This window comes from Colossoma macropomum, unplaced genomic scaffold, assembly GCF_904425465.1.
Source record: "Colossoma macropomum unplaced genomic scaffold, Colossoma_macropomum, whole genome shotgun sequence".
NCBI classification, from domain to species: domain Eukaryota; kingdom Metazoa; phylum Chordata; class Actinopteri; order Characiformes; family Serrasalmidae; genus Colossoma; species Colossoma macropomum.
The window spans coordinates 262,628-286,480 of NW_023494801.1; the positions used below are offsets into that span (position 1 = coordinate 262,628).

The 23,853-nt window shown below is 43.0% G+C and overlaps 2 protein-coding genes across 4 annotated transcripts; both read right to left on the reverse strand.

Annotated features, from left to right (window-relative positions):
- Window positions 1-447: 447 nt before the first annotated feature.
- rpl14 (ribosomal protein L14) lies at window positions 448-4,419 on the reverse strand. The gene is made up of 6 exons (XM_036589994.1): window positions 4,360-4,419; window positions 3,123-3,224; window positions 2,939-3,033; window positions 848-947; window positions 664-717; window positions 448-549 (listed from the first exon to the last, which is right to left on the reverse strand). Exons 1-6 carry the CDS (start codon window positions 4,360-4,362, stop codon window positions 478-480), a joined length of 426 nt encoding a protein of 141 aa, XP_036445887.1. The 5' UTR covers window positions 4,363-4,419; the 3' UTR covers window positions 448-477.
- Window positions 4,420-11,686: 7,267 nt separating this feature from the next.
- sgo1 (shugoshin 1) lies at window positions 11,687-23,236 on the reverse strand. Of its 3 annotated transcripts, none has more exons than XM_036589993.1 (10): window positions 23,133-23,236; window positions 21,873-22,031; window positions 20,481-20,677; window positions 18,643-18,695; window positions 18,284-18,369; window positions 16,551-17,447; window positions 14,826-14,990; window positions 13,677-13,844; window positions 12,374-12,539; window positions 11,687-12,005 (listed from the first exon to the last, which is right to left on the reverse strand). In XM_036589993.1, exons 2-10 carry the CDS (start codon window positions 22,018-22,020, stop codon window positions 11,879-11,881), a joined length of 2,007 nt encoding a protein of 668 aa, XP_036445886.1. In that variant the 5' UTR covers window positions 22,021-22,031; window positions 23,133-23,236; the 3' UTR covers window positions 11,687-11,878. The 3 variants fall into 3 exon arrangements, with proteins under 3 accessions (XP_036445886.1, XP_036445883.1, XP_036445885.1); XM_036589990.1 differs by having other exon boundaries at window positions 20,481-20,680; XM_036589992.1 differs by lacking the exon at window positions 23,133-23,236 and adding an exon at window positions 23,007-23,120 and having other exon boundaries at window positions 20,481-20,680.
- Between the last annotated feature and the right edge of the window lie 617 nt (window positions 23,237-23,853).

The window sequence follows — 23,853 nt, forward strand, 5'->3', positions numbered from 1 at the left end:
ACCTTATACATATATCGCTGCTGTCAGATGAAAACCTTATATCTCCACTTTTGTCGTTTTTCAGTTTTTGACAAGTTGAAATCACCAGTTGTTCTTCACATCGCGTGTAAATTTCATGATGAATGGATCAAAAGAAACGACCCAAAATGACTGAAAAAATTCTGGTTCCATTGACTTCCATTAACAGTAGATTAGGTTTTCTCCTTTTCCTGCAAAGTTATCATTTGGGAGATACGAGGTTTTGTTCCGACAGCAGCGACATACAAGTTCTCTGGTGGTTCTGGATAGTAAATAAAATATTATATATTATTATTATAATATATTTGTGTTGTAGTCACGGCGACCCCTGGTTCCTATCACCACCATTGCGAAGACATCTGAACCATTTCACTACAACTCAGTGGGTCAAACAGGTCGATCTGAAGTGAAACACACAGAGTCGAGGCGAACAAGTCAAACAGATTTATTGGAGAGCGTTCAGGCCTTTTTGGCTGCGGTAGATGCAGCTTTCTGGAGCTTCTTCACTTCACGCTTGATGATTCTGTTCCTCTGCAGAGACAAACAGAAGCAGCGGGTCAGTGTCTGGTCTTCAGCGCCGCCCCAACATAGACCGGTTCATACAGCACAGACTGGTTTATACAGCACGGGTTAAAGCACACTTACCATTTTCTTGGCCTTCATGACCTTGAAGCGGTCAAAGTCGTTCATTTTGGCCCTCTATTAGAATGAGATTCAGCACAGATTCAGGTTAGTGATTAAATAATCAATGAACAGAAACATCTGGGTTTAAAGATGAAATATCTACAAACAACAGCGACGTGTCCTGGGCAGGTGCAGATCAGCTTACCTTCTGTCTGGCTTCGATCTTCTTGGCCCAGCTGCTCTCGGCCCACTTCTTGTTGATCTCAGCCTTCTCCCAGGCGCGCCTCACAAACTTCTGACGAGCGCTGTGGAGGGAAACATGAGGGAGAGACGTTTTGGGGCTGTGATTCTAGTACCAGGTTGTTTTTCCCCCCCACCAGGTACAAATCAGCCAAACCTGGATATGCTGTGAGTGTATTAGATGATATTTCTCATTACTGTCAGAACTGAACCTTGTGTATCACTACACTCTTGAAAAGACAGTTCTTCAAGGGTTCTTTAGTAAAGAAAATGGTTCTATAAAGAACCATGAACACTCAAAGACGCCTTTGCATGATTAAAGGGTTCTTTGCATCATGAAAGGGTTCTTCAGGTGGACAGAGAGAATGTGAATGAATGTGCTGTAGAAAAGGGGTCTATATAGCACTTAAAAGGGTTCTTCTATTGTTACAAGCTTGACACCACAAGAATAACCCTTTTTCAAAAGGTTCAAAATAGAACCATCTACAGCTCATTCTCCATCAATATAAAGAACCCTTAAATCATGCAAATGGTTCTTTGAGTGTTCATAGTTCTCTAATATATATATATTCTTGTACTAAAGAACCCTTAAGGCACCATCTTTTAAGAGTGCGCTTTGGTCACTACATTTTCAGTAATTTGACTCCCAGTTACCTTTCGCATTGTGTTCATTTCCTAAGAAGTAAAGAAAAAAACAGTCCAAAGTTACTTGAAAAAACAGAGCTACTTTAAATGTTTCCCTTCCTAGTAAAGTTACTATTTTGGAGATGCAAAGTTTAAAGCAGAGTGATCAGACAGACGACTGGAGAAGACGCTGGGTTACTCCGCTGATATCTGCGTTTTAGTCATTTGGCTCCATTTTTACTCTGCAGAATGAATGTTATTTGTCTGTAATGCTGATTCAGGGGTATTTAATCCCAACATCTACAGTTTACGCATCATCTCCTCAGAGCTGGAAGGAGCCCAGTAAGATGTTCCTGCTCTGAGACGACTAATTTGGCCCCGTAAGTCAGAGAGCGTCCTGAGTGATACCACATTAGTGCTTTGTGGTCCATAAAACATCATAAAAATAAACTTTATTAAAGCAGCTCATTATATATCTATGCATTATCCAGCTACGCTGGCCACCGCATGATAATCTGCTCTAATATAAACCTACTGATTTTCAGCACCCTGTCTAATCACTCCAGTTCTAGACGTTCATCATGAGAAGAACCATCTGCAGTTTCCCAACAATTTGCTGCTCTTGCAGGCAGAACGCTGGACATAAGCGCAAAGTTAGTTAAAATCACTGGTGCAGGAGCACAAAACGCTGCTGACGCTGCTCCAGCATGAACACTGAACAATCTGGGCTCAAACCAAACGGACACCTTTAACATTACACACACTAACATCACAATCACACGCACAGCAGGTTTTACTTACCTAGATGATCAACTGAGATACACTTTCAAATTTGGCTTCTTTAGTTTAGCACTGGATTATATATGAGGCTAACGTTGCTAACAAACACTAATAGTCAACAGACACACAAATCCTGAAAACATCTCGAAATCTGCTCAAACTACATCCTGGTCTTCATTAAGGTGGCACAGGCTTGTCTATATGGTTGCATAAACATGAGGGACACGCCATTTGGTGTGTAAAGTGTCTGACCAGAGTGACCACAGTGTCCTGCTAAACAGTGAAGTTTCATCCATGTTTGCGTTCAGCACAGCTGATTCAGCTCATCTGTTAACGGACAGGTTCAGTTGGTGCATTTTAGCAGTGAACTGTTCTGGACGCTGACCCTCCAGGGACTGGGGTCAAAGACTCCAAAGACCACTGTAAAGCACTAAAGTATCAGGGGTGCCCAGTCGCAGTCCTGACGACACAACACTGCGCATTTTTGTGCCTTTTATCTTGCCCTCATAATTAAACTCACTAATTAATCAATAATCAAGCTCCTGATGAGTTAGGGGTGAAACTCTGTTTACAGCAGGGTGATCAGTGAAGTGAGCGCCTTAACACTGACGTCAATGAGCCCAAATCAGGTTTGATAAACACTCAGACTCACCTGTGAGGTATTTTGATGACGTAGTCGGTGAGCTGCATGCACTTGAAGGGCATCGCCTGCCTCCTCACGCCAGTGCAGGGTCCATCCACCAGCGCCTGGACACAAACACACCAACAGGCATGAAACACCAGAAACAACGTGCTTTTGGTTTTGTTTGAGTCACCAGCAAAAGACGTATCCTTACCCTGTTCTGGTCAATGACGTCTACGATTGTCACCAATTTGCCCTCATGAGGCCCGAAGGCAACAAAGGCGACGCGGCCAATTTCTACGAAGCGCTTGAACACCTGGTCAGACAGAGAAGTCACATTCGTTAAACACAGTATCAGCAAATAATCACTTAAAGAAATTCACCTAGAGGAGCGAAACGTTTAGGTGAAGCTGGGTTTCCGAACTAAAACCACGGCGTTATACACTTCACTGCATTCCTAACCCTGAATCAGTAAAACGGACTTTCAGCACCAGTTTCTACTTCATACAGCACTGAATCAGCACCGCCGACACGCGCACGGAGAACAGCCAGCTCCTGTATTAGCGCATCCCCTCACATCACACTGACCACTTCACACATCGGACAGCAGCCCCCCACTTAACCAGGACAGCGTTACTGACCTTTAGGCTGTCGCACAGAAGGATGATCAGATTTTGCGTTACAGAGATGACTCGGTCAGTCTGGGCACATCTTCATATTTTATGTTAACGAAACGGACAAAACAGAACTTTAGTCTATTTTATCGTAACGTTTCATAAACGTTCACAGACAGCTTCAGAATAACCCGCAGATCTGCGGTCAGTTTAGGCCTTTAAGAACAGAACAAGACCTGACCGAATCTCGACCCTCATCGCTGAACACCCTGCAGAATCCCGACCGCCGAGTAGCTTTTAGTTACTACACTAACATTTCATACCAGAACCGCGGCTTCTGACCCTTATAAACAGCCCCGCCGGACAGCAGAACACGCGAGGCTATGTTGGCTTCTTCAGGAATATTCCGTTCCACCTTAAATGGTGCAGCAGTTGCATTCAAATTTAAGGTGGAACGGAAAATTCCTGAAGAAGCCCATTTTCGGCCTCGGATTAGCGAAGCGCTGGACCTGCTGACCGAACACGGCTCACATCGAGGCAGAACACCGCGCTGGACCTGCGGAACAGACGCTGGGTGGGCTACAGGGACAACTTTAACCCAGTTTAGTGACCAAAGCCGTCGTTAGCGCGTTCAGCGGCGCCGCGCGCCACGTTTCGGAGGACTCGGCACGAGCGGAGCCGACTCGGACTAAAAGACCGAACAGAACCCACATTTACGCGTCGGCGGCGCTTTATTAGGAGTAACGCGGCCCTGACCGGGGCTCCGCTCTGAACGGAGGAGCCGAAAACTCCGAATATTTAGTTAAACTCGGCGCCGCGCCGCGAAGCGACACTCACCATGATGGCTGACCGAGGTGGAAAGGACGGGGGCACTTCCGCTGAGCGCTCATACCACTTCCCGCGCATGCGCGCTCAGACACGCGGTGCGGCGCAAAACGCCCCTGCACAATCCTGCACCCCCGACTTCCGCTTCGCAGATGCGGCTTGTTATGTTATACATTTTAATACATTATCAGCGAAACAGCACCGTATGTGTTTATAGACGGAACTGAACGAAATCGACGGAGGAGTAAAGCTGTAAACGCGGACTGCGTCTCTCCCGCTGTTAGTCTGTGAGACCTGTCTGCTGTCCGAATGCCCTGACCGCCTGTGTGTTTGTGCAGCTAAATAATTTATTATTGTCCTTTGGAAATTGTTTTTGTGAATATTAGAAATCACAGTCCTAAAAACTGTTGTAAGCTGTACCGCCTTAATTAGTGCACAGCTGTGTCTCCACTGCCCCCTCAGCCAAATAACAGAGCACATCTGGATCAATAAACAACTGCAAACCTGGCCTAAACTAAAGACCTGAGCTACATTAATTACATCGATTTCAACCTTTCTGCATAATTCAGTCATTCACAGTGATCTGATGTGAAACGGTCCAACACCTTCTCTAAACTATCAAGGCAGTGAATTCATAACCATTTCATGTAGGAACTTTCTGTGAGGGAGCTTTTAGAGGTGGACGTCTGGTTCCTATCACCACCACTGTGAACAGTTCTGACTCGGTAAGTTTATCTAGAACAGAGCGTTTCACACCAAACCACTCTGATCCACTCTGAATAACTCTGAATAACTCTGAACCACTCTGATCCACTCGAATAACTCTGACACTAACTCTGAACCGCTCTGATACCGACCCTCTGAATCAACTCTGAATAACTCTGAACCGCTCTGAATAACTCTGAACCGCTCTGAACAACTCTGAACCACTCTGAATAACTCTGAACCACTCTGAATAACTCTGAATAACTCTGAATACTCTGACCGCTCTGAATAACTCTGAACGCTCTGATAACTCTGAATCACCACTCTGAATAACTCTGAACCACTCTGAAAACTCACTCTGAATAACTCTGAATAACTCTGAACCACTCTGAACCACTCTGAATAACTCTGACCACCTGCTCTGAACTCAACTCTGAATAACTCTGAACCACTCTGAATAACCTACTCTGAACCACTCTGAACCACTCTGAATAACTCTGAACCACTCTGAATAACTCTGAACCGCTCTGAATAACTCTGAACCACTCTGAACAACTCTGAACCACTCTGAATAACTCTGAATAACTCTGAACCACTCTGAACCACTCTGAATAACTCTGAACCACTCTGAATAACTCTGAATAACTCTGAACCACTCTGAACCACTCTGAATAACTCTGAATAACTCTGAACCACTCTGAACCACTCTGAATAACTCTGAACCACTCTGAACCACTCTGAATAACTCTGAATAACTCTGAACTGCTCTGAATAACTCTGAACCACTCTGAATAACTCTGAATAACTCTGAACCACTCTGAACCACTCTGAATAACTCTGAACCACTCTGAACCACTGTGAATAACTCTGAACCACTCTGAACCACTCTGAATAACTCTGAACCGCTCTGAATAACTCTGAACCACTCTGAATAACTCTGAATAACTCTGAACCACTCTGAACCACTCTGAATAACTCTGAACCACTCTGAACCACTCTGAATAACTCTGAACCGCTCTGAATAACTCTGAACCACTCTGAACAACTCTGAACCGCTCTGAATAACTCTGAATAACTCTGAACCGCTCTGAATAACTCTGAACCACTCTGAACCACTCTGAATAACTCTGAATAACTCTGAACCACTCTGAACCACTCTGAATAACTCTGAACCACTCTGAACCACTGTGAATAACTCTGAACCACTCTGAACCGCTCTGAATAACTCTGAACCACTCTGAACCACTGTGAATAACTCTGAACCGCTCTGAATAACTCTGAACCACTCTGAACCACTGTGAATAACTCTGAACCACTCTGAATAACTCTGCACCGCTCTGAACAACTCTGAATAACTCTGCACGGCTCTGAACAACTCTGAACAACTCTGAACCACTCTGAATAACTCTGAACCACTCTGAATAACTCTGAACAACTCTGAATAACTCTGCACCGCTCTGAACAACTCTGAACAACTCTGAACCACTCTGAATAACTCTGAACCACTCTGAACCACTCTGAATAACTCTGAACAACTCTGAATAACTCTGAAAAACTCTGAACCACTCTGAATACTTCTTAACTGTTTAATTAAGCAATGCAAAATGTGGAATTTGTCCTTTGTCAGACTGATACTGAGACATTAGAACATTTGTGTGATGCAAATATGGTTGGGGAGTAAAATGAACTGTTAGCAGTTTTAGAAAACAGCTATTTCTATCTGTCTATTAGGCACTGGTTTTTATCAGTGTTTATTATGTACTGTGCAGTACAAAGGCCAGAGAGGCCATGAACTGTTGCTATAATTTTCTGGACTGTTATCTTGAGATAATGTGTAAATTATCTTGTGATCTCAAGATAATAACAAGTTAATTATTTTGAAATCACAAGATAATTAACTCGTCATCTCAAAATAACAATCCACCTCATGGCCTTTCTGGGAGTTCCGTAGTCCAGTAAATCTGCGTACATATCTCTCCATATATTCCACTAGTGTCAAAGCGTTGACCAAATAAAACAATATAACGCGCAGTGCATGTTGGGTGTTGTAGTGAGAGACCACTGATGAATGAAACATGAGAGCGATGGAACTGAAGAGGCTGAGGAATAAAACGCTGCTCTACAGGAAACTGAACAGCACCGCAAACAGCAGATTAAGCGCGCGCGTGAAGTTATAATACTACAGTTATACATTTGTGTGACTTAAAGTCAGGCGAACACGATCAGCTACCGAAGGGTCCTTGGGGTGCAGTTTATGCGGGGAGGCGACTTAACGCAGCACAGCGGTTTGAATCTAAGCGGCTCCATGTCGTCCTGCTGTGCTCGGGAGTGGGGTCTGACTGCAGAACAGGAGGCAGCAGTACAGGACCCTATGTTTTCGCGACACTGCCCCCTAGCGAAGTGTATACAAGGACCGCATTTAACGCGTGGAAAAGATGGATGGTGACAGTCGGAGTGTGAGCACAGAACGCGGATCAGGTTTTATGTAATTAACGTTAAAACGTTCTTGTTTTGAATTAGACAGCAAAGTTAACGTTAACTAGCAGACTACACAGGCGAGGCACTGTACGCAGTTAGCTTATGATAGATCGCTTCAAAACCGTAGCGCCGTTTTGGCAAGCCTAGCTAGCCAGGTATCATATACTAATTATTACCGTAATGGTTATGATAATGAACTACCCAGCACATTAATTAGAACTCAAAAGACGATAAAAGAATGTCCGTATAATATATGCCTATATATATATGTGCTCCAGGTTATCACCAGAGGTAAGAGTAGAGAATGTAATTGTTTTTACATAATGCCATAAAATATTGGTCAATGCTTTAAATTAAAAAGTTGTAATGTCAATTAATTTTTAAAAGTTATTTCTGTTAAGTGAGCAGTGATTGTGTTGTCTTTTTACTATTTCAGTGGAGGAATGTAACACAGTGATAGATAAACAATTGAAGAAAGAAGGGAGACCATTCCATTGGTGGGTAGTGCTGTAACCTAATTCACAAAGTGGGGTTTGAGTATTGAAATTGAAACATCAAATGTCAATAACATTAGGTTTTTGCGCGTCTCTCTCTCTTGCAGGAGTCGTTCAGAAACCGTCCCAGTTTTAAATGTCTCTTTTTAATCCGTTTGCTTTTTGTGTGTGTGTGATTGAGGGGATTCTATCTGACTTGATGAATCTTGTTGGTTGTTATTGTTGATATATTAAATAAATATTATGGCACCAAAGCCTTTCTTGTGTCTCAAATATCTGGTTGAGATTTAGTGACTGTAAAAGCAATATGTGCATTTGATTGTATCTTTATTTGTACACAATTACACAAATTGCAACTCTTAATAAACAAGTTTAATTCTGAGAAAGTAGTATTTGGGTGGAATAAGCCTTTAAAACTATAAGTTAGATAAAATTGTAATATTCAGTAGTTAGGTAGACAGGAAGGAGCATTGGTCATCCACTTCGCTAGGGGGCAGTGTCGCAAAAACATATGGTCCTGGAATTGCGGTCCTGAAACTGCTGCCTCCTGTTCTGCAGGAATATAGTATAGAGGTGTTCGGGGCTGCTCTGAAGGCTGTTTACAGCAGGCGACTCACCAGTAAACAGACTCAACTCTGTTCGGGTTCTCCTTCATAGCTGCGCTCACAAAGCGGGCAGAGAGCCCGGAGAACCGGAGAACAGCCGGCCTGATCCAAAACCGCGTAACAGAGATGATGCACCACCAGTAACAGCGCTTCATCAGTGCAGTCTGGGTAAAGCAGTGCGCGGGTTTGGACGCAGCAGTGGAACCCATTAAAAGTGTCCGTTGGCTCCTCCTGGTGTCCAGTAGCCTCTAATGGTGTTCTGCGTTTTCCTGATGGGTTGATATTTAAGCAGTAGAACACAGAGGGAGTGTTATCGCGGAATAACATCACAGCTGTGATTCGGTCGCCGTAGATCATCACAGCCGTGATGTTATTGGCGATAACACACTCCTCGAGTGTTCTATTGCTTTAATACAACAGTTAAATAAATAAAGTAATAAATTAATAAACTGGGCCGTGACCGCGGCGTTTAATATGTTTTAATGTTCGCAGTTCCTTCACCAAATTATAGTTCCTTAACGAGCAGCTTGTTGCTACGTCAGAGTAACGAGCTCCGCCCACTCGCTGCACAGCCGGCAGTTCGTTCTCCAGCTCCTCACACTAAATTCCCAAACTGTCATCACCACTGAGCAGCTTTTCAGTCGGCAGCTGAGACAGAAGAACAGCTGAACAACCTGGAATCAGCCAGAAATGAACCCAACACCATTCGCCAAACTAAATGGGCTGTAAGATGCTTTACAGACTGGCTGGAACAAAACAACATTAATACTGATCTGGCAAAAACTGACAAAACTGAGCTGAACTTGATATTGTGTCAGTTTTATGGCTCAGTCTGATTTGGTCAGACTCTGAAGATCAGACTAGACGTTTGGCGAATGGTGTTGGGTTCATTTCTGGCTGATTCCAGGTTGTTCAGCTGTTCTTCTGTCTCAGCTGCCGACTGAAAAGCTGCTCAGTGGTGATGACAGTTTGGGAATTTAGTGTCGTCTCATCTTCAGCGTCTGACCAAATCGGCTGTCGGTCAAATGTGATCTTAAAAGTGTCCATTTTCTGTTTGTGGCAAAGTAAGAAGTAAAAACGTTCGAATGTCTTGAGTGTCTCCAACAGCTGTCAGTCGCTGCTTAGCAACGGCGTCTCAGCGGAGTGATAGTGTTTGTGAAAAACCTGTGACATTAAGGAGAAATAACAGCACAGTTAGAACGCTTCTCAACCAATCAGCTCGCGTGGCCGAAACTAACTGCTGTACATCACAGTGTAAAGGACTGTAATGGTTTAACTGGTGATCTGATTCCAGATGTGTTTGATGGTCTCCAATGGTAACCATTAAGCCCAGTTAGAAAGCAAACCCATCAGGTTTAATCCTAATGGTTCTGATGGTCTGTGTTCAGTAGGGCTTTCTCTGCTGTTCAAAGCACTCAGATCTGACGGAATCAGATCAGGACAGATTCATCCGCTGTTTAAACCAGGCGGGCTGTTTTTCAGGTTTGCTCTGTTACTATGGTTTATTCATAACAGCCAATCAGGGCTTTGTTGACATGCAAATCTTTATATTAGATAAAAAATAGCTGCACATTTCACAGGTTAATTAAAACACTGGGCGACGAGACGCCAACAGTCCTACAGCGAACTGGGCTGAGCAGCGCATCCTCCTGTTTGTCCCTCCACAGAGCGGAGCAGGAAAAGGGTTTCTCTGAACTTCCACCAGGTGGATGGCGGGAAATCATCTCAGAAGGAATCCAGCTGCAGTCTCGCAGTGACGCTGCAGAACCACAGTCTGTGACTAAAGCTCTGTCGTGGTGTTGAGGTGTGAGAGGGAGTCAGACTTGAGTCTTTAAAGGTCTTTTCAGTCTTTTAGTGCGAGTTCAGCATCGCGGAGCTCAGAAACCACAACCTCAGCATCTTCAACTACGAAGCAGTTTAATGCCTGAGTAACAGACTGTAATCCGAGCTTGATGAGCTCAGAGAGCGGAACAAGATAAAAGGTCTGAGCTAGACTGAGTCCCGGGGTCAAATCCCGGATCTGACCTCTATAATAGGTGATTTTTCATATAAGAGTACATTCATACAGGTTTTACAGGCCAGTCTGCGCCGTTAGCAGATACCAGTGGGTACTAGATACTCACAAATCCTCGAGTACATGTACTTCAGTGTAACAGTGAAGGACCTGCACCACAGCATTTTCACATCATTACACTTTTACTGAAACAGTGAGTACACACTTAATGATGGGTCTTCAAGGGTTCTTTAGTAAAGACAGTGGTTCTATATAGAACCACAAACATTCAAAGAACCCTTTCCATGATTAAATGGTTCTCTGCATGGTGAAATGGTTCTTCAGATTGATGGAGAATGTGTTGGTTCTACATAGCACCAAAAAGGGTTGTTCTATTGTAATAAACCAGACATCATAACAATAGGAGAACCCTTTTCTAACAGCTTCTGTATAGAACCACATACAGCACATTCTCCATCAATCTGAAGAACCATTTAATCATGGTTAGTAAAGAAAACGGTTCATGGTTCCATAAAGAACCATTTTCTTTACTAAAGAACCCTTGAAGAACCATCAGTGAGTAAAGTGATCTTCTCTCTACTCAGTTACATTTTAATCATTCATATTCTGCCCCTAATTGTGTGATTGTTTTGTTGCTGACAGCGTCTGCAGTGCTTTGTAATCAGTCACTTCTCTGACTTTGGAGCTTTAGTGTTTTATTTCAGAACAGAAGAACCCGGAAAAGAGGAATAGAGCTGATTTACCCTTCTACATCCCGTATTTAGGCCTGCATTAGAATTAAGAAGGTGGCTTTGTCTTAAACAGAGGGAAATATCTGCAGTAAGAGGCTCTAAGCTGATTTCCTCCTGAACAGGAAAAAGTGCTGCATCTGTTCAACCAACCCGACAGTCTGAGCAAACGATTCAGCAGGATTAGAAAACTCCTCCTTCACTATCGGCTATAAAAGGTGTCTGAGGTGCTTCGAGAGTTAATATAAAAATTATATAATAAAATACTGTGGACACCGTCCAAATCATTACATGTCCTTGCGGACTGCAGACAGGTGAAACTCTACAAAGACAAGCTTTATTATTCATGGTTTGCCTTTTAAAAATGAGTTAAAACCACACAATTCGACATATTTACATCATGAATATAACGTTATTCAAGGCTCCAACAATACAATAATACTGTCATGCCCTGTGAAAGTAAACCTGATGGAGACTGACAAATCCCAACCATGTGGGCTAAAACGCTCAGCGGCAGCCCACAAACGACTCGTTATACTTCTCCATGGCTTTGAGCGAGCGCCGAGACTTCTGCTTGAAGATGGGAGAACGCAGGAACCGCGTGTCTGTGAACTTGTCGCCACGACGAAGCTTCCTGAAAGAGAAGATAAAGACTGAGGCTGAGTGAAACGTCAAGAAAATAAATGATAATTAGTTTATGCATGTGGCGCTTTTTACAGCAGGTGTTGTCACAAAGCAGCTTTACAGAAAAATCTGAGTCTGAGCCCCCATGAGCGTCGCCAAGAGCAACAGTGGCAAGGAAAAACTCCCTACGAGCAAGAGGAAGAAACACTGAGAGGAACCAAGACTCAGAAGGGGAACCCATCCTCCTCTGGACCACACCGGATAGCAGACTGACAAACAGACTGACCGTGTGTGAGAAACGGTGGTGAAAACTCCACCACCTCCTCGTGGACTACTGACCCGGTCCGAACAGCGCTGTAAAGAAAGGGAGGAACTCACGAGTTAATGGACGGCTCCTTGTAGTTGACTGCGCTAGTGCAGCGTCTCTTGCGGGCGGGGCCGGGGGTGGAGTCTCGGCCAGGCAGAGGCTTCTGATAGGCTGCAGGGGAGAGATTGGTCACATCACTCAAAGCCAAGCCCAGACAGGAGCGAACAACCAGCCCACCTGTAGAGACACAAGCAGTGCACGAGTGCCGAGAAAGACACATTACAACGTTACCACAACGTTCTCCCAACCAGTGAAGACGAACAGCGCAGGAGGAAAATTGTGACGGTTTGTGACGCGAGTGGTTCAACAAGAAAACTGGGAATAACAAGAAAAGATGGAACGAATGTTAAGAGACAGTGTGAAAACTTCAGAAACAGTGAGACAAATTATAAAAGTTCCACATTACAAACTCCTGAAAGATCATAATGATTTCACAGCAGAATTAATATCTGTCAAATGTGCTTCACTTTACAGTCTGGAAGGATTATTTAAAGGGAGAACGCAAAAACATGACGGTTTCAGCAAATAATGCAGCACTTTATTTACACCAAGGTGTGGATTTCTTATCTAACTTCTACAACTAATTACAAAGAGTGTTCGAGACCTGATGCTTCTCAGTCAACATGAGGATTAGAGCTGCAACAATTAGTCAATAAAGTTGATTAGTATGGCACTGTAATGCTAATATACACGTTTTGTCTGTGCTAGAATTAAGAAAATAGGAAAAGTGATGTTAGACTAAAAAATTGCCACAAAACAAAGAAGTAATGTTATTTTTCATTTTACATCAACTGTTTACTGAAGACTTTAGTAAATTTAATGTAATTTCTTGCACTGAATTATATATTTCATTCATGTTATTGATTGGAATTCAGGTTTATTCATTTCTTTCCTACATAAACGGAAATACAGTCGTTAAATCAGTCAGTTGAAAAGATTTGACTGATCTAACAAACAAAATGGTTTGAGAATTAACTGATTGTAAAGAAAATGGTTCTGAATAGAACCATGAACATTTGAGAAGGGTTCTATAAAGCACCGAAAAAAGCTCCTCTACTGTTACAATTTCAAGCTTGTCAAGCTTTTGCATGCTATATAGAACCCTTCTCAAAAAGCTTCTATATAGAACCATCTACAGCACCATCCTTTTTAAGTGTGTAGTCGTTAGATCAGTCAATCGATTACGGGGAAAAAAGGCCAAAGATCAGCTAAATCAGAGAAACAATCATTAACTGCAGCCCTAATGAGGATCTCTGCATGGCTCCATGGCTCAGTCTCAGTCTCAGTCGGTAAAGACGTGCAGTTCATCGTTACCTTTTCTTCTTCTAGCTTTATCCATCACAGCAGGTACACTGTTCTCCTGCTCAGCCGACTGGCTCGGGTAGTTTGTGAGCTGAAAGAAAGGACTGTCCATCATAAGCCCTGCCTCTCCAGCTGGGGTGACCATCAGTGGAGTTGCCGTCTCCGTTCCAGAAGAAGGATCTGAAAAAGGAAAGGTGTCTGTTAGGAGGTAAAACAGCTTCACTCACTGATGGAGATTATACAACAGTTAGTTTCGGCCACGCGAGCTGATGGGTTGAGCAGCGTTCTAACTGAGCTGTTATTTCTCCATAACATCGCAGGTTTTTTACAAATGCTGTATCACTCCGCTGAGACACCGTTGCTAAGCAACGACTGACAGCTGTAGGAGACACTCAAGACATTTGAACGTTTTTACTTCTTACTTTGCCACAAACAGAAAATGGACACTTTTTAGATCACATTTGACCGACAGCCCATTTGGTCAGACTCTGAAGATGAGACGACACTAAATTCCCAAACTGTCATCACCACTGAGCAGCTTTTCAGTCGGCAGCTGAGACAGAAGAACAGCTGAACAACCTGGAATCAGCCAGAAATGAACCCAACACCATTCGCCAAACTAAATGGGCTGTAAGATGCTTTACAGACTGGCTGGAACAAAACAACATTAATACTGATCTGGAAAAACTGACAAAACTGAGCTGAACTTGATATTGTGTCAGTTTTATGGCTCAGTCTGATTTGGTCAGACTCTGAAGATCAGACTACACGTTTGGCGAATGGTGTTGGGTTCATTTCTGGCTGATTCCAGGTTGTTCAGCTGTTCTTCTGTCTCAGCTGCCGACTGAAAAGCTGCTCAGTGGTGACAGTTTGGGAATTTAGTGTGAGGAGCTGGAGAACGAACTGCCGGCTGTGCAGCGAGTGGGCGGAGCTCGTTACTCTGGCGTAGCAACAAGCTGCTCGTTAAGGAACTATAATTTGGTGAAGGAACTGCGAACATTAAAACATATTAAACACCGCGTTCACGGCCCAGTTTATTAATTTATTACTGTATTTATTTAACCGTTGTATAAAAGTAAATGGTCACAGGCACGAGCCGAATCCTGTTCTATTGCTTAAACCTCACACAGACAGAAGCTGCTGACGTTCATGTGCTGTTACCTTCTTTACTCTCTTGGCCTGAAGGCGACTTGCTGGAATTCTCAGGAGGCGGGCACACAGGGGACTCTGGGAAATGCAGGCCTGTCTCAGGGGACTGTGGGAGGTGTAGTCCTGCATGGATCAGCAGGGCATCGTCTGAGCGTTCAGCACACGCTTTGCTGATCTCTGTATAAGACAAACCAGAAAGAACCTTCAATGAGAGAGAAGCAGCGGCAGAACAACTTCCTCTATTTTAACTATCAGCTTACATTAAAACTGGGCTGAGACACAAGAAATCACAGTAAATTACACTTTATTATTATTAAAATGCATATCAATTCATTTTAAGCCTATCTAGAACCAACTGCCTAAAGCACAAACATGGTACCTTCAAGGGTTCTTTAGTAAAGAAAATGGAACTATGAACACTCAAACAACTCTTTACATCATGATAGGATTCGTCAGATTAATGGACAACGTGTTGTAGATGGTTCTATATAGAACCTTTTTGAAAATGGTTCTATGTAACACCAAAAAGGGTTCTTCTACTGTTACGATGTCAAGCTTATAATGTAAATAAATTTGACACTCCATGGGAAAACAAAAACGTTTTAACTCCTAATGTGGTGCTTTAGTGTGTTTAGAGCAGAGTACTGTTTGTTTTTGTTAGCTCTGTAGCGAATCCTACCGTTTTAACCATGTAAGCTCACAGAAGGAGTGTTTTTCTTTTCGCTTGTATTCTGTGTAGCTGCAGACATTTGTTTGAGTTAACAGCTGGGAAGCAATATGGCTAATGAGCTAATTTGGCCACGTTAGGCTTGTAATAGTTGTACACAGTCACCAGGGATGGGAATCAAGAACCAGTGCCAGTTTGGGAAAGGTTCCAAATTGTCCGATGCATTTGTCTCATACACCTCCGAAGTTATGAATTCCTGATATCCATGCTGACGTTTTTTTTCCTGACAGTTGCACATTTAAAAAACTCAAACGTCATGATGTCAAACTCTGCATCTACACTACCGGAAGCTCAGAGAGGAGGAAGCGAGAGGCGCGGCTTTGTTTCATGAAGAAAGATGACGGCAGTGCTGCTTACAGTGTCTGTAAAATCATCATTTCAAGTGAGGCTGTAAACACCAGCGATATGATGAAATCTACACTGATCTCTTTTGATGCAACACAGGCTAAAATTCCAGGAATGCTGTGTATTTGACACTCTGTGCACGACAGCCACTGCTTCCCAACGGAGCAGGCCGGTACCGAGGGTGAATATCCTGTTATAATAACCTTAGCGCCACTCAGGCAGCCACAGCAGCTTTTTCTTTGACTAAGAAAACCTAAATAAAACCGAACTGTATTTTAAGTCAGTTTTATATTTGTTTTCCAAACTATATCCTTTTAAGAAAAGGAGCGTTGTAACTTATTTTAAACAGAGAGAATAAAACAGCTGTGCTGATTAAAAACCTGTGCAGGCCGCCTTTTTTCACACAGAAAACCAATCAGGAATCAATAAGGGAGTCGTTAAAGAATTGAACCAGTAAGTAATTTTGATAGTGGCATTGGTATCAATAAAATCTTATCAACTCCCACCCCTAACAATGAACAATTAAACTATTAATCACAATTATTTAATAATTAATTATTATGACAATTAATTGTCAGCTAACACCTACAGCCCTATTTGTCAGTTGATTGGTTAATTATTTACACTGCTAATTGAAACACAGCAGGTGGGTGTGGCCAGGTCACCTGCGCGCTCAGTACGGTTCTTCGGGGGTGCGTTTTCTTTCCCTCTTCTCTGAGTGGACCTCCTCTTGGAGCGAGCTCGCCGGGGCGGAGGGCTACGAGCTCGTCTGAACTTCTTGTCCGGAACATACAGGCTGTCGTCCGCCTCCTCCTCTGCCTCTGAAGGACTGGATTCTGTCTCCACAGCAACAGGACTGGGAGGGGCAACAGGAGAGGGCGGGGCTTCCTCCATCTGGTTCTCGGAGGTCTTGCTGCCGGCTCTGAAGGGCGTGATGTGGACGGCCTCTTCACAGTCAAAGTCGAAGGTGTCGTTGCCGCCCAGAGAGGAGTTGAGGCGGTCGCAGGGCGCGGGGGCCGTCTGGCCCCGGTTGTGGGAGCAGTCCCGGCTCTTGGAGCGCGCTCGTGGCTTGGAGTTCTCCCACGGCTTCTTCAGAGGGACGCGGTCCGGCCTGCGGCCTCTCTCCGGTTTGGAGCGTGCCGCGGGCTGGGCGGGTTTCTTCTTCGTCTGCCTGGAGACGTTGCGCTGCGGCGGCTCGGGAGTGGAGTGCTGGACGGCTGCGAGCCCTGAAAGCTCAGAGTCCAGCCCAGCCTGGGAACCGTCAGTCATGTTGGCAGGAAGTGACTTCTGATCTGCAGCCACTGCGTTTTCACCAGTAAGCTCACACTCAGCTGCGTTAGCCTCAAAGTTGAGCTCAGGGTCCTGCTCAGAAAGCCCCCCTGTCATGTCTGAGGGTGGTGGCTCCACCTCTTCTGTAACAATAACTCCCACAGAGGCGGGATCAAACAGAGAGCTTCGCCTCCGCAGACGCTCGGATCGTTTCCTACCATCCCGTCGACGCCGGGTTCCTACAGTCACTGGCAAAGGAAGCTGTCCATCACCAAGTCCACCAGGAACCGCATCTATGAAAGAAAACCACAACTCAACGTTACTAGAGCTGGGCTATATATATCAATATTTACAATATTTATCGTTATTGTAATAAATTACATCACAATAAGCTTTTCTGTAGATATCATCAGCACTTTAAAACCACTTCCCAGCTGCACGTTTGATTGACATCTTGAAAAAGATGTTAATGTTGAAAACAACTAACTGAATTCAAAGTTCTTGACAGTATTTTTAAAATGTGTGCTTCCTTTGTCCGTTCTAACTTATCTGATGTCACAAAGAAAAATAAATAAACATTGGGACATAGCGTATCGTAAAAATCTTCCTGCAGTATCGTGATATGACCTTTCACCATATCACCCACCCCTACATGCTGGCCACAAGGATATCAGAGGGACGAAGTGGCATGTATTTTCTACAGCACATATAAAAGCACACTGAGGAGAAACACTGTCCATTTGGTTGCCAGGAGTCAGAAAAGACTTTATGGCACTTCCCAACAACAACAACAACAACAACAACAACAACAACAGTGCAGTATAGTAGTAAGGCATTTCAAATGCACCCATTGTATCTGCTGCTTTATTTAAGATGGAACAGAAATTTGGAACAAGAAGCTGCTGAATAAGGAGCCTCGTATAAAATCAGACCTGAAACCACATTTTGAGAAGCTGCTGCGCAGTTAGGGTTAACAAGCAATATTCACACAGACTTATCTCTATATATCTGTTCAGTTTTATTCTTACCATTTTACACAATAAATATAAATGTTAAATTGTATAAATTGTCAGCCATAAAGACTGAACACTCGACCAGAGCAAGGTTACGATATCCAGGAGCAACTTACCAGGCTCTGAAGAACCCGTCCCTATGAGGGGATCAGCCGGGTCGAGCTCCTCTTCCTGAGGGACAGTTTCAGCTTTTGCCACAGGCCTGAACCACAACAGCATAAACACTGAACCGTGAACACTGACCACCATTAAACAATAGAAACATTATATCTACAAACCAGTAAGCTCGATAATTTAAACGCTGCAGGTTTACCAACAAACTAACAACTGGAGTAAACTGGACATCAGTCCAACTTTGGAAATTATATCAACTCAGCTTTAAAAGTCTAAGATTTAAAAAGACTGAATTCAGACTGAGTATTTATATCAGGCAACTTCAACAGAATGTCTGTTAATACAGAGCTGAATCACTCACTCAGGGCTGGTGGACTCAGGAAGGATTAACTGTGGTTCCTCTGAAGACGACATCTAAAAACAAGAGGACAAAAAGAAAACAAATGAAAACAGTCATGCAAAAATGGATTAGACAGTACAGGAGCTTCACATGGACACACTGGCATGCTGGGATTATTTCATTACAAACTTCACACTTTGAACAAACTTAACCGAATTAATCTCCTCACTGTATTACAGTAACTCCTCTGTAGCACAATGCTTATTTACACAACTGTACACGTTACATTTCTGCAAATACTCATATCATTCTGTAATATTCTGTATAACAGATCTACAGAACACGTCGACAGACTATCATATGTACAGACATTCTTATCTGTACATGAACAGATATTAACTCATCTCTTTAGCTGCTTTCACATCAGCTCTTTATTATTATTTTGTATTTTATTGGATTTGACTCAGTTTAATGCTTGTTATCAATCTGTGCTTGTCTGGTCTGATCAGTGTGTTAACGTCATACATGTGTGACTCACAAAGACAAGTTCCTTGTATGTGTAACAAACTTGGTGAAATAAAGTGATTCTGATTCTGGTGATGTAACCCAGCACATTACTGGCGCGCTCATATATATACACAATAAAGGCCTTTGTCTACATCGCACTGCAGAGGCCAAGACTGTATTAAAGAGCCCATATCCTACATTCTTCTTGTAACGAGGGCCACTTCTAACGTTTGTGTGGGTTTTATGAACCGAAAACAGTCACAATTAATTGCTACCAACTTCTCTGATTCCTTAGAATGAAAAAGGCTGTTTTCATTATTCTGCCTTTAAGACTGATATATGTAAATGAGCTCTGTTCTGATTGGCTGTCCTGCTTTTTGAAGGAGGCTCAACACAGTCAGAGCTGAAACACTTCTTGTAATTTGAGTGAACAGGTGCGGCTTATTATCTGTAGGCTGAATAGCTGGATATAAGCAAATGTGCTGGTTTTTGTGACATCACAAAAACAAAGAGTTAAAAATGTGCAGCACAGTTTCCATATATGGACTGTTTGCACAGTGGAACAGTACATTTTGAAAGTTTAACAGTGAGTGTGTTTACATGCACTTAATAATCCAATAACAGCAGAAAATCAGATTTTGTCAGTAATCCAATCAACACGTTTATATGCTCGAGTAACCAGATAATGGGGAAACTCCAGGTCTGTATGAATCAGACAGTAATCAGATTTCTGCTTTACAACCAGCCAACAAATTCACAGAAAAAGACGTGACGTAAACATAATGTAAAACTCAAACTTCATACCGCAGCTTTTTTTAAAAACATGGTGCCGCTTTACGTAAAATATGAACATACATCATCTAGAAGATGAAGAAAATTTAAATCCTGTATTTTTGTGGTTGGTTTCAGCGCCGCTCCAACAGTGTTTTGATGTGTCTCGCGACATCCACCGTCTGATCTCGCGCAGACTGCGAAATCCGACTGAGAAATCTGATTACTGAGCTAAAATCCAGCCTCTTTTTCAGATTTCTTAATTGGATTTCTAGATCGGAGTATGGTGTTTACATGACGATTTGAATAACCAGATAACCGCAGAAATCCAATTATGATTGGATTATTGAGTGCATGTAAACACACAAAGTGTTTATGTTCTACATCAAACTGTTTTATTTTAAAAAGTGAGGAAAATTCAGTTTTTGATGATAATGTCCTTTTAAAGACTGAAGAAAACATCTGACCATAAAAGACAAGGTGGAAAATAACCAGCAGATTTTTCATTGGGGTTTCAAATCCTTTAACAAACAAGCTCTGCCAATATTAGCTTCACACCACCGCGACTGGGTGTAACTCACCTGTGCGATTCTCACGGCACCCGCTTCTCTCAGAGCCCTTTTCAGCATCAGCAGGTGAAAAATAAGTGCCTGCCTCTCTCTCTTCATCTGCAGAATGACCCCCTGCGCTTGCCGTACCTTCTCCCTCTCCGCCTGCAGAGCCAGAGCCAGGGCTTTGTTGTTCACCTGCACGCTCTTCAGCACAAACGGCTTCACTGCTGCTGTTGAGAACATGACAGTGATGCTTAACACAGGGTCAAAGCCCTAAACACAGCTCAGTAGAACGTGCTGATCGTGTCAGTAGCACACTTTAAGGAGAACTCCACCCATTTCTTCTTGAGCACTTTTTTGCGGGTCTGAACGATTCGGGAAATCAGGGATTTTTCTGACCAACACTGTGACTGTGTTTATTTTTTTATTTTACTGTGATTATTTTCTATAAATTAAGGTCCAGACCTGTTTTTTTTTCTAAGATGTTTAGAATATTCACTTTTTCTAGCTTTACTGCTGAACATAGCGCAGCAGTTAGTTGTGGCCGTGATGTCACAGCACAGGGGGGTTTGGCCACTATTTGGACCAACACATCTACATGCAGTTCTTAGGATATAATTAAAACTGCACCTCTTGAAGAGTTTATAAGTCAGCCCTACTATTTTGCTCCACACCCTGCATTCACCTTTCCACCATGAAAATATTTAAAAAACAGAATTTAACCTTAACCGACTCACACATCGGGCAGCTCATTTATAACTATTTTACATAACTTTGATTTTCTTTACAGTGGTGGTGATGGGAACCAGGGGTCGCCATGACTACAACACAAATATAGACATTTTATTTACTATCCAGAACCACCAGTGAACCTACACGAGTCTTCTGAGTTTATATGGAATGTTGATGATGGAAAATAGTGGAAAATCTGAAATAATCAGTTTTCTTTGGGGACTATTTTGCCTCACAGCGCCCTGCATGTATCCCTCCACCATGAATGGAGTTTAAGTTCTCTAAACTATCATAAAACAGTGTCTCAGTCATCAGGCAGTGAATTCATAACCATTTCATGTAGGAACTTTCTGTGAGGGAGCTTTTAGAGGGGGACGTCTGGTTCCTATCACCACCACTGTGAACAGTTCTGACTCGGTAAGTTTCTCTAGAACAGAGCGTTTCACACCAAACCACTCTGAACCCCTCTGAACGATTCTGAACCTCTCTGAACCTCTCAGTTTACATCTTAAGCAGTTAATGATGCAGAATGTTTGGATAGAGATTACTACAATATTTAATTCACCAAGTTTTCCAGCATGTATGATGTCAAAGTCATTGGAAATACTTTGGTGTATTCATGCAATATACACACATAACATAATTAGGTCCATCCATAATTCTCCACAGCAGTTCTAAACTCCACGTTACCTGTGTTTTTGTTCTTCAGTTTTGAAAGCCCGCGGCTCACAGCACTGGCGCTTGCCAGTCTCTGGTTTCTTTTTTCCTTCATCTTCTCTTTGATGTCGTCCAGACTCTGCTGGAACGACTTTTTTTGGACCACCCGCTCCCGAACCATGGCGGACCACTCTGCAGGAGAAAAACCAAAACATCTGCTTAGGACTCGCTTATCCTCCTCCACATGTTAGTGCTTTCCTGCTCATTTCCACTGTAGGAAATACTTAACTACAATAAATAAAGACAGACACATAAATAAACACATATCTCCACACTCCCTATAGTGAGGAGAGAGAGAGAGAGAGAGAGAGAGAGAGAGAGAGAGAGAGACAGAAAGAGAGAGAAACAGTAGATCACATAACAGCACTAGTATTTGAAATAATCACTCGTCACAGTAGAGATGGGCAAAATGCTATTTCATCATTATCATGATAAACAATATTTCTCTTAGAGCATATCATGAATATTGTGCGAACAGGATGCTTAATTACAAACAGATTAGCTATATTAGTCCTGTTTAACCGGGTTTGGTGCAGTACAGTACAGTGAGCTAAGCTACATTAAATGCTGAACAAAAATCACCACATTCAAAGACTCTGATGGCCGTTTTTAAACGTGTGTCAAAACATGCACATCCCCCCGCACTGCTCACCACGTCTAACGTTACTCTTAGAAAAGGAGGTTCTTCAGGGTTCTGTAGTAAAGACAATACTTCTCTATGGTTTTTCGCATGTTGGAACGGTTCTTCAGATGGAGAATGTGCTCCATACGGTCCTATATAGCACCAAAAAGGGTTCTGCTACTGTTACGATGTCAAGCTTGCAACAACAAAAGACCCCTCAAAAAGGTTCTACACAGAACCAAACACAACACATCCTTCATTCGAATTTGCCCGTTCCACCTTAAACGGTGCAGCAATTACATTACGCCATTACACGCCCTAACAATACAAACTGCTGCTGCATTTAAGGTGGAACGGGAAAATTCGAACCAGGTGTCGACTAAGTCAGTACTGCGCTATAAACATTCATGGCCAAGCTGTAAAGCGTCTCTGCTCACAGCAGCGGCCGGACTCCGAGGATCAAAGCGACCGAAGCGACCGTTTACCGTGTCTGTTAGCCGCTAATGCTAACGCTGCCCGTGTACCGCACCGCACTCCGCAGCCTCGCGGTTCGGGTTTCAGCCCCGCACCGAGACCAAACGCCGCGCTGACTCTGTTTTATCCAGACTCACCGTTGACGCTGGACCTTATCAGGACTTCTCAGCCGAAACCCGAAATCCTCCCGGAGCGCGGAGCGACGCCTCTGACGGAACCCCGCCTCTCCGCACGGCCACATTCGAAATGAGCGCCGCGAGCTCTGATTGGCCAAGGGCGACGGTTGTCTGCGTCACTTCCGACTTACCGCACTGTATTTTTAATTCTTGAACGATTTTATAGAAACGTTCGTACAACAGATAAAAAACCGGAGTAATTAGTAAAATAAACAGAATATCAGGCAAAAAGCACATCAAATAAATAACACGCAATAAACTTAGGAGCGGTCAAATCAAATGATATGATGTTATGTGTATTTATAAATGAGTATTTATACATGCGAGGCAAAATAGTCCCCGAAGAAAACTATTATTTCAGATTTTCCACTATTTTCCATCATCAACATTCCATATAAACTCAGAAGACTCGTGTAGGTTCACTGGTGGTTCTGGATAGTAAATAAAATGTCTATATTTGTGTTGTAGTCATGGCGACCCCTGGTTCCTATCACCACCACTGTAAAGACATCTGAACCATTTCACACCAAACCACTCTGAGTTACTCTGATTACACCTCACACACTGAAATATGGGGGAAATTTTGAGAAATCAGTGGAATTTCCCTTTATGTTTTGAAGAATCATAAAGACATTTTTAATTAATTAATGCTTTAATTTAAAGTTTTGTTATGGATTACTGT

What these genes read in the sequence shown, in the direction of transcription:
- sgo1 (XM_036589990.1), bottom strand. Translation starts at nt 22,020, where the DNA reads ATGGTTCGGGAGCGGGTGGTCCAAAAAAAGTCGTTCCAGCAGAGTCTG. An exon ending in ACTGAAGAACAAAAACACAG is followed by an intron (nt 20,681 to 21,872) that starts GTAACGTGGAGT and finishes TGTTCTCAACAG; the next exon opens with CAGCAGTGAAGCCGTTTGTG. An exon ending in GAACCGTACTGAGCGCGCAG is followed by an intron (nt 14,991 to 16,550) that starts GTGACCTGGCCA and finishes TGTCTTATACAG; the next exon opens with AGATCAGCAAAGCGTGTGCT.
- rpl14 (XM_036589994.1), bottom strand. An exon ending in ACGTCATTGACCAGAACAGG is followed by an intron (nt 3,034 to 3,122) that starts GTAAGGATACGT and finishes GTTTGTGTCCAG; the next exon opens with GCGCTGGTGGATGGACCCTG. An exon ending in TCATGAAGGCCAAGAAAATG is followed by an intron (nt 550 to 663) that starts GTAAGTGTGCTT and finishes TTGTCTCTGCAG; the next exon opens with AGGAACAGAATCATCAAGCG.